Source organism: Martes martes (genome assembly GCF_963455335.1).
Source record: "Martes martes genome assembly, chromosome: 11".
NCBI lineage: Eukaryota > Metazoa > Chordata > Mammalia > Carnivora > Mustelidae > Martes > Martes martes.
Genome location: NC_137899.1, coordinates 92353717 through 92364722, shown reverse-complemented (window position 1 = coordinate 92364722; position 11006 = coordinate 92353717). Strand labels below are relative to the sequence as shown.

General features: G+C 42.1%; 1 protein-coding gene across 1 annotated transcript in view; it reads left to right on the top strand.

The window, feature by feature from the left end:
• DGKI (diacylglycerol kinase iota) overlaps nt 1–11006 on the top strand; it is a gene marked incomplete at its 5' end in the record, with an annotated part of 432789 nt that overhangs the window by 185187 nt on the left and 236596 nt on the right. Inside the window, 2 exons of the mRNA XM_080818743.1 lie at nt 520–576; nt 6936–7001. Of these exons, the coding sequence (XP_080674869.1) occupies nt 520–576; nt 6936–7001 (123 nt within the window). The remainder of the gene's footprint in view (nt 1–519; nt 577–6935; nt 7002–11006) is intronic.

Here is an 11006-nt window from a genome sequence, read left to right as displayed (position 1 = left end):
TTTACTATGTCCTCCTTCATTTCTGTACTCCTTTCGCCTTATCAAGTAACTAAAGAAGATGGACATGTTGCGTGGAGACCTGCCTGTGTGAAAGAAAGGCAGTACTGAAGACTTAAAGAAAATTTCTATGTATGAATTATCATCATCACATTAAATATTCCTGAAGTTGATGTTGTCCTGCTTTTAAAATCTGAAACAAAGCTCTGTGATTTCAGCTGCCTTACATATTTTCTCTTCCTCTCTATCTCCTTTTCTCAAATGTACAGTGTAAGAGGATTACTGTTTAGAGATAAGTTGATTTCATCAATGAGAATGAAGAGACATGCATTGGAGATACAGGATCACCCGGGGTCTCTATAGATTATCTAGGGTGACGATTTTAAGAGTTATACTGTGTTCCTTGTTCTTTGGGGGGTTTGTTTTGTAGTCTCCATATGTGTCACTGTTGCTTTGTTCAGGTAAGTCAGTATAGTCTGGTGCTTATCCCGAATGTAATACACTTTTCTTTTTAAATGACAGATTAATTTCAGATGTAAACCGACATTTCGAGAAGGGGGCTCAAGATCACCGAGAGAAGTGAGTGTTTCAGAGCTTGACTTCAAATACCTTTATTTCCCATTGATGCACTGGTCTAACAGGCATTCACCAGGGATTTAAAAAGTAAAGTCTAGCTCCCTCCATTCCACATTGATTTCTTGTTAATATGTCAATAAATACCATGAGTAAAATCTCACATTCTCTTTAGCATGTGTGTACTGTCCTTTACTGTTCTCATGATATGCACTGGGAGCTAAGAGCTTAATGAACAGGTACAGAGGCGGTGGTAGAATTGAAGAGGCAAGAAGTAAATAGCATTTTATTGTCTTATGGCCCATTTTAACTCTATTCTCCAATTTTGAATGGGTAGAAGCTATTCAGGGGACGGCATAGATACTGAGCATTCCCATGGGCGCTGAAACCAGATTGGCTTCCATACCCGTCTAGATGCCGTCTGATTTGAGGCACCTTACCCCATCTTTCTGAATTGCACTGTTTTTATCTGTTAAGTCGTAGGGAGGAAGATAGGTGGAAGAACTACATTCCGTGCTCAGTCCTTGGCCTCACGGCCCAGTCGTGAAGACAAACAGGGAAACAGGAAGTCACAGTGAGGAGCAGTTGCTCTGTTAGTGGGAAGTAGCAGGGAGGACAGGAGGAGACCTGCACTTAGTCAGATTCGCTCGTCTGGCTCTTCTTTTTTTTTTTTTTTTTTTTTTTTTTTTTTTTTTTTTGAGTACATGGAGCACATGTGGAAAAGTTAGAGAAGGTGAGGTAGTTGGTAGAGGGTCTCAGCCCTCCTGTGTTATCCTGGAGAGTCTAGCTCCAGGTCCCAAATTGCGCTTTTCAACTGGCAAAACAAAAGGCTGCAATGAACAGAGCCCGTCCTTCTTAGAACACAGTTCAGCCGCCCAGGTGTTGGCCAGGGTGTGTGGCGCTCTCCGTAAGAGAAAGTGCGGTAAGTATCATTTTTGTGAAATATACGTCCTCCATTTCATTTCATGCCCAGTGAGATTATTTTCAGTTCCACATATAGATTTAGCTCCTTGGAAACCTTCAGCTGGTGCACTCCTCAAACTAGCTCTGTGCACTGATGAACAGGCGAGGGACAGGATACCAGAGAAGGCGCTTCCTGGAAGAGATGGCAAGTAAGCCGAGGCCCAGAGGAGTAATCTAAGTGAAGGAGGGTAGTTAGGACGTGACAGCCTTCTAGACAGAAAGAGAACATGCTCCCAAGCACAAAAATGAGAGAGAACATAAGACGTACGTGAAATCCAAGAGATAAGCAGGGTCTAGGCCATGAATGTCCTTGTAAGCCATGTTACAAGTTGATCATCATCATGGTAATTGGGGGAGGGCCATTAACTATTTTTTTAATTTATTTATTTTTTTGAGGGAGAGAGAGAGAGAAAAACAGAGAGTGGGGGTGGGGAGAGGCAGAGGGAGAAGACGAGAGAGAATCCCAAGCAGACTCTCTGCTGATGCAGGGCTCCATCTCACGACCCTGAGATCATGACCTGAGCTGAAATCAAGAGTTGAATGCCCAACCAACTGAGCCACCCAGGCGCCCTGGAGCATTAAACTATTTTAAGTAGAATATATTATTCTGCGTTCTGTGTGGAAGGAATATCATACAGTTCAAGAGCAACCATATTGGAGGCATGGAGGGAATTTAAGGAGCTCTTCTAGTGGTGATCTGAACTAGGAGTAATACTGAGGGTGGAGATAATTGGTACATATGAATTTGAAGGAAATAAAATTGACAGGATTTAATAATTGATTGGTTGCTGGACACAAAGATGGAGGAGCCCAGAGTAAACCAGGATTCTTCCCTGGAAAAGCAATGAGCATGGAGTGGGGTGGTAAGGTGATGAGTTTAGTTGTAGAATTTTCAAGCGTGTGGTGTCCTTGAGACCTCAGTTGGAGGCGCCCAGTAGCAAGCTGAGTGGGAACGTGAGTTTGGAGCTTATGAAGAAGATTGGGTTAGAGATAAGACATCTTGAATCATCAGCACGTATATAGATAGTCAATAAAGCTATGAGAATAGATGAACATGTAGAAGAGGAAGAGAGAAGTTCTAGGAGTCCAGAGAGGGTCCCTGACATTTTAATGACAATGAAAAAGACATTGTGAAAAAAGAATGATTTCACGGTTACGAATACAAGAAGATTGGGAGAAAACATGGAAGGACGGTAGTTTGGGAGTGGACGTCGTGGAGAGAGGAAAAATAGTTGTCCCCGTCCCTTGTCTTTTTCCACTGTGTTTTGGCCATTATGTCAGCAACAGGAAGGTGATGGGCCTTATATAGGGTGAGGAAGATGCAAGGGAAATGATAGGCTTGTGGGGTACCCTCAGTGCCATCCAAGGGCACAACGGCACTGGCCAGAAGATAACTCAGGGCCCTAGTGAAGGGGAAAATTAGATGGAATAGTTTTGTTAATAGTTTAATGAATGTTGGTGGGACTCCTCTAGGTGGAATCTTTCTGGACCTCTAGGTTTTCCTAGACATAAGCTGTGTAGATTAGGTTATAATTTTAAGATTCTTTCACGCACTTTATCAGTAATACTAGGAATTGAACTTGCTGTTTGGAAATAAGTGAGCAAGTCTGTGACGTGTCTCTGCTAACAATACCGAGTATAAACCCTGAAATAATGTATCACTGAGATTTTAACACACCTATGTAATAGCCCTTTCCTTGCCCAGTACTTAAAGATAGTGTATGAATAGTTCAGAGGTTATCGATGAACAATAGAAAGATATTATAGCCTTGCTTTGCTATTTTCTTTTTTTAAAGATTTTATTGATTTATTTGACAGACAGAGATCACAAGTAGGCAGAGAGGCAGGCAGAGAGAGAGGGGGAGAAGCAGACTCCCTGCTGAGCAGAGAGTCCGATGCAGGGCTCGATCCCAGGACCCTGAGATCATGACCTGAGCCGAAGGCAGAGGCTTAACCCGCTGAGCCACCCAGGTGCCCCTGCTTTGCTATTTTAACGGTAGTATGTCAACACTCGCATTTCCAGTATAAGGATTCCGACTCTAATCTCAGCTCCATAATTTAGGAGATGTGAGTAATAGTCAAAAGAGTATGAAAAATGAAAGTGTTTGGGAGTAAGGATTAGAAAATAGCAGTAAATCTATAGAAATTGGGTTTGTCCCCCATTGATATGGCAACTGATGAACCTCCAAAGTGATAACTACACAAGTTGATCATCAAAAAATTAGGTTCAGAATTCCATTCCACTCAACACACATTTATTGGATGTTTGTTCTAAGTCTTAAAGCACTGACAGAAGGAATTTCTATCAGGCCCAAGAAGATCTTTTCATAGGAAGATGATCGGAGCTCCGTAAGGAAGGCAGTTACTCAGTGTCTTCTCAAGGAGAGCTTTTGTTTCAGTTACTTTCTCTGTGCTTTAATCTAGGACCCAATTTCTAGGAAGAATGATAATAAGAATATTTGACAACTTCCTGAGTCATACAGTAATATTTAAATAAACATTTTAAACATGTTCCCTTACATTCCCTAAACAGATTAAACTACAGGGTATTCTCAGTCTGCTTACCAAATGACACGTGTTGCAACATAAATGATTCATTAAGTCAGTCTTATAATTTCTAAATAATTGTTGATTCCTGGAAATTGTTGGTTTAATCTTCTGATTAGAGCTGTCACTAGCTAAATAACCCCATGAGTCAGCCCTGATTTCATAGGCAGTTGCATCAAATTCTTCCAACATTTCCCTCCTCGAATTGATAGTCATTAGGTGACTTACAGTTTCCATACGCAGAGAACTTCCCTTATTGTCAATGGCATTGTTCATTTACCCACAGTTTCTGCTAAACTAACAGCAATTACAGTAAATTTTTCTCTTATAGTATTGTCTGACATTTTTGGATATTCGGTATTTCTACTGCCGACTGTCCCTGAAGTCATTTCCTGAAGGAGGTTGATCCCGAGCTTCCAGAGCAGAGGGAAGGCATAGCGACACAGGGGTTCAGAGCGTAGGCTCTGTTGGGACTGAATCCTTGCTCTGACCCTTACATCTGAAGTCACCACTCAATACCTTAGTTTTCTGATCTCTAAAAGGAGGATGATAATGATAATTCAAGCAAAACCCCCGATCATGTGCCCTACGATGCTGTGAATTGAGACATGGTACAATTGGCAGCTGGCCCAGTCCTCCCCAGCCCCGCTCTTAAGCCAGCAGTGGGTAGAGTTCTCGTCACCTGAGTGGATGGAAGGCTGACGTGATCAGCCTCACCTGTGAGGTACAGAGGTGCAGGGTCCAGCAACTTCATCCCCAGTAGGTGGCAGTTTCCGGACTTGCTGCCACTGTTCTGAGAGCCACAGCCGGCCAGGGGGCCCAGCATTGTTTGTCTGATATTTAAACTTACATGGACAACCACCATCAGTTGGGCATAGCCCAGTCTTCTGAGTGTGCTGGGGGTGGGGGTGGGGGCAGTCCCAGGGACATTGCTCAGGCAATGTGATTTGTTTTCAAAAGAGAGCTCATTGGGGCACCTGGGTGCCGCAGTCGGTTAAGCCTCTGCCTTCAGCTCAAGTCATGATCTCAGGGTCCTGGAATTGAGCCCCGCATGGGGCTCTCTGCTCAGCAGGGAGCCTGCTTCCCCTTCTCCCACTCCCCCTGCTTGTGTTCCCTCTCTCATTTTCTCTCTCTCTCTGTCAAATAAATAAATAAAATCTTTCTTTAAAAAAAAGAACAAGAACTCATTGGAACAGAATCCCAGAGACCTGCCAAAAATGAACATTCTAGTGGCTTAATAATGCGGGGGTAGAAATGATTTCCAGTGTTAAAGGGGTGGGGTGAGGTGGAGTGCTATGGCAGCTAGGAAGGAGCCAGGAGGAGGGTAGGGGAACTAAACTAATTTATCAACCAGTATAGAAATATTTCAGTATTTTAATGACTCATGGGATTTTTCTGGTACATACCAACAGAATAGCAGCTCTCCTCATAAAAATTCTCATGAAAATTAAAATAATCGTTACATTTAAAGCATTTTTAAAAGTGCCTGACACATAGCGAGTACTCAAAAATATTATTAATTAGCTTCTTTCTGAGAACAATATAAGAATTGTGTCCTTGTTTTATTAAACTGCCTTAGTGGGAAAAGCAAGACAAAACTTAGACTAATTAGTGGGACCGTTATGCTTCTTTATATCTTATTATAGCTAAAAGACCATTATTCCTCTAGGATCTTTGTTTAGTTTTCACTTGAATTGATTTGGCATTATAAAGAGAAATGGAGGTGGCATTTTAGATAATGCTCTTGTTTGTTCAAGGTATTTTTGTCACTCTGAATTTCATCTGTCGATAGAACGTTTTTTTCTTCAACACTGATCTATTTGCTGTATACCTACAACAGGGCCTGGCAAGTAGTAGGCATCTAGTATTTGCTGAATGACTGGCTATATATTAAAGGGCCTTTTAAAGGGAAAATACGGGCTGTGGCCCGATGATAGATGTGTTAGTGTCAGGTAAAATGTGCTTTCTCAGAAAAGAACAAAGAAAGAAAAAGGAATTATTTTATGTATATTGGTCTAAGAAGGATGAGTTGTATATATAAGTTTATTTGTGCCATTGGGCCTAAAAACAACTTTCTCTCCTATGATATATCCTAAGAACAGTGGTGATGGGGCTTCTTAACTCCCTTTCTGAGGAGCGATTGTCTAGTTGGGAGAAAAGGAAGTTCTGTGTTTCCTGTGATCCAAGATGAGAATAGACTTTGAGAACGGATCAAGTATCTAGAGCCCGAGGACAGTTTAGACCCAACGTCGTTGCACAGCCATCACGGTGGGCCCACATCTCTTCCCTCTGTCATCTTTGTCCTTCAGCTTTTCCTTCCCTTCACTTTGACTAGTGACAAATTCTCATCCTTTATGTCCTGAATGAGGAGACCCGTTTCTTCCTGAGATCTTAATTTCTTTAAGTTCCTTCTAATGTGGATGTTCGGCGCCTGGCCTGTATAAGGCATTGAATACATATTTGTTTTTAAAAATGGATATTGCTGCTTCATCTTCTCTCCCTCACCTTTTTACCTCTCTGAAGGGATTTCAGTGACCTCCCATGTCTGCACAGTGTTCCGCTAGGAAGGAAGCAGAGTAATAATGGCGTTACCGGGTGACCACGAGGAAGACGTGGAGGGAGGACATGATGAGTGGCTTCTACAAATACAAAAGATCACTGGGCATGGGGGTAGCTGCAGTTTTCCAAGTGGATTCCTGTTTATTGTTAAATCACACATGCACATATTTGGTCTTGTGCTAATAGGGGCTGAGATTATGGTTTATGGAAATCAATATGCTTAAAACATTTGAGAAAAAGAATAGAAATAGGGTTGGCAAATTGAAACCTACTCATTTAATATTGTTTTCCCACAGAACTTTGTGCGTCATCACTGGGTACACCGGCGTCGGCAGGAGGGAAAATGTAAGCAGTGTGGTAAGGTAAGGGGCCCCGGCACCCCACGGCCATCTCGAGAGGCTCCCCGGGCCTTCGTAAGCTCCTGCGGTAGATGAGTCCTCTCACCTGAATCCAGGGCTCAGTACATCTCCTCCTTTCTGAAAGGCCTTATGTCTCCAGGTCCCTTTCCTCAAGAGGTATTTTAGTTGTAGAACTCACTGCCAGAGGCAGGGGTCTTAATCCAGGTATGAGCACGTTTTAAGAGAGATGGATACGCTGTTACAGTGAATTTCATTGTGAATGGTTAAGAAAATAACGCTTCTCATTTTGCTAAAAGCCCTTCCTGAGGACTCCTGGCCTGTCACACTTCTCGCTCAGCAGCAGCACATCTGTGGGTTGTTGGTACGCTCTACTTATGCTGACGTGTTATTGTGGTTGAGCAGAACTCAGCAGAGGAAGGACAACACAGAAGCACGAAATGTGTTGCTCTCTTAGGACACCATCCCATTCCTGGAAGGAGGTGGCCTCCTCATTTTGTGGCTGATTGTGTCTACTCTCTCTCTCTCTCTTAGCGTGACTGGTAAAAGGCCTCTTGGGGTACAGGGCCACTGGGAAAAGGAAGGTGAGGGAAAGGGTGGATTCCTTGGGCCACGTGCTATGAAACTCCATAGAGTCTACATGTTATTGACGCCAACTGATTTGGGTTGTGGCTTTTTTCACCGTACAAAGATCTACTTTAGGAATATAAGGACCCCCTGAGAAGGTTAAACTGCTGGTGAATCACACTACAAAGTTTTTTTGTTTTTCTGTTTTTTTGTTTTTACTCAATAGTAAGTGGGGCTCAGTAAAAAGAAGTTTTGGTTGGGTTAAGCAAGACAATTTGGAAGAATATATTCCTCTTAAGTTAATTCCTAATTTATTTATTCATCTGACTTTTTTGGATCCAGCACTGGGATGAACTGACCGACCAGCATAGCATTTTTGACAATAGAGGGTTGCAAGCAAATATTGGCTGTCTGAGGTAGGAGTGTTGAGGGTGAGTGAGATTTGGAAAAAGTTTCATGAATTACGCTGTTTTGAGTGGTGCTGGAAAGAAAATACCATATTGTAGCACCCGTTACCAAGTTTTTCTTTGGAAGGCTACCTATCTCTTTTTCAAGGGTATGGCCTTCCATTATAACTAGTGTTATCTCCTCACTTCACGGTGACCTTTAGTTGGTTCCTTTCTGGCCTGTAAAGAGGACAGATGAAATAGGTTGAAAGGGGAAGAAGGTAAAAGGAAGATGAGGAGGAAGAGGAAGGGGGAGTACTGCATTCTACATGGTGAGGGAGAAGGAAGTCAGCTCTCTGCTCTTATATGACCTTCCTTCATTGGGTCCATCTCCCTACTCTTTCTGGTGTTGCCTTGGGGCTTGGGGACTTTCTCTTACTTAGTAGATTGTAGACTATCTTCAGCTTTCCCATGAGTGTGTGTGTGTGTGTGTGTGTGATAGAACAAACATGTATTTAGGCACAGCCAGCTTTGAGGTTAGAGATGGGAATGGTAGGAAGGATCTGGACGAACAAGCTCTTTGTCTTGCAAACGTATCTTCACTGGACAGTCTAGTAGCTGGCACTCCCCCAGTAACTTCAAAGCCACAATAGAGTTGGAGGAATTTTATTAAAAGAAAATAAGCATATTTTGTGACAGGTATCCCCTACTGTCACATTATGCTCCATTTTCTGGCTTTGTCTTCTGTTAGCATGGTCAACCAAATGGGGAAAACTGGACTCTGTTGCCGTGACCATGTCTCCTTTGGTTCCCCTGTTCTCAGGCAGCAATCTTGGAGTGCTCACAGCTCTCTACACATCATAACTATTAGCTGAGAAGTCAGTGATCCCAACTTTTCACACAATGTTCCCGTAATAATGTATTACTATATTCATTCTCAATCCAGCTGCTCATGGATTTGCGGAGACTCAAGCAGTTATGGGATGGGATGGTCTTAGCCCTGTGTCTCTTGCTGGACAGGAAATAATCCTTCTTTGGATCCTGGCTTATACTCTGGATTAAAGGAAAGCTAGTGGCTCTATTTCCATTTTATAGATTAAATGATTGCAAATTCATTCCAAACTTTGCTTCTATGCTTAATTTTCATCAGTAGGGTTGTACATTCTTACACATTCAGGGATTCTAAACCATCACACACCCTCCAACACACACTTATACACATGTCCCATATACATTATTCATAATTTACCCATTGGGATGGGGTGAAAAATAATCACTTCACTCAGCAAAATTTTTTTTTCCAACTGGTGGTTAGAAAACTTTTGGGGTTGTTAGGGAGTGTTTATAGTTAAAGATGTTGTGGTTTCAATTCCTACTTTTAAAAGCCAGAATAAAGTAAATATTTGGGTTGATTTTCTCTTGAGCCTTGAACGTGTGTTTGACTGAGTGTGTGTGGCACTTGATAGATATCAGATGAGAGAGCTCATGATTCAGTTGCTCAGTTTCTTTAACATTTGCTGACTACCACAGGCTGCCATGTTTATGAACATTATATAATTTCACATTGATTTCATTCATTGTCTTGTATTACGTAAGAGTTAGGGTTTAGGCAGAAAAGAGGTAATATACTCAAACTGAAATCATGTATTTGATGAGTGAATAGAGCATGGAGAAACTCCAAGGGATAGTGAAGAAGTCAGCAAGAGCCATGGTCAAGGAAGTTGAGAGGCAACGTGGGGGGCTTGGGGCATAGGAAAGGAATAAATGAAACAAGATGGGATCGGGAGGAAGACAAACCATAAGAGACTCTTTTTTTTTTTTTAAAGATTGTTTATTTATTTTTTGACAGATAGAGATTACAAGTAGGCAGAGAGGCAGGCAGAGAGAGAGGAGGAAGCAGGCTCCCTGCTGAGCAGAGAGCCTGATGCGGGGCTCGATCCCAGGACCCTGGGATCATGACCCGAGTGGAACGCAGAGGCTTTAACCCACTGAGCCACCCAGGCTCCCAGGACCCTTGGATCATGACCCGAACGGAAGGCAGAGGCTTTAACCCACTGAGCCACCCAGGTGCCCCCATAATAGACTCTTAATCTCACAAAACAAATTGAGGGTTGGCTGGGGGGAGGGGGGTAGAGAGAAGGTGGTGGGGTTATGGACATTGGGGAAGGTATGGGCTATGGTGAGTGCTGTGAAGTGTGTAAACCTGGCGATTCACAGACCTGTACCCCTGGAGCTAATAATACATTATATGTTAATTAAAAAAAAAAAAAGAGCCATGGTCAAGTCAACTCTGAAGAGGTGAGGACATGGAAGAACCCCTCCACAGGAGCTGTAACTTTTAGTCACAAGACTTAGCCAGCCCAGGTGACCTACCAGCTGGGGGAATAAATACCCCAACCTCACTTACCTTCAGTACCTCCAGTGGCCAAATCTAGTAGAAACCAGAGCATGAGGGGCACTGTTCACGCAACCCATGAAAGACGACTTTTTACAATGAGATGTGAAATAAAGAAAGATAGTGGATCTGGAGAGGCAGTGGGATTGATCTAGCAGATACTGTTTAATGTAAAGCTGTATTCAGCCAGTGATTAAAGGAAGGATGCATACTTATTCCACAAACCTGTCTCTTACTGATCTTCACCACATCTACACATTCATTCAATCAAAATTCACTCAACATTGAGTTATCCAGAGTACATTAAAAAAATTGATATGCAAAGAAATAATACACTCATGATTCTGGCTAATTTTACCTTTCATTATTGAAGGAACCAAGCCTTCAAGCCCAGCAATATGGCAATTATGAAAATATGCTTGTAAATCATAATTTGAGACCTTATCTTTTATTTCTTCATTTAGAAACACATATAAAAGTCCTAAAAATAAATGAGCTAGCTAAACTTTCAAACGCCAAATCTTGAAAGCAGTTTTTAATACAACAATACATAGTTAAACTTTGGTCTACATTTTTGATACCTTCCAGTTCCCTAACCAAACACTACATCGCTTTGAATTATTTATCTGTAAATCACATATACTATCATATATAGTTTAAGTA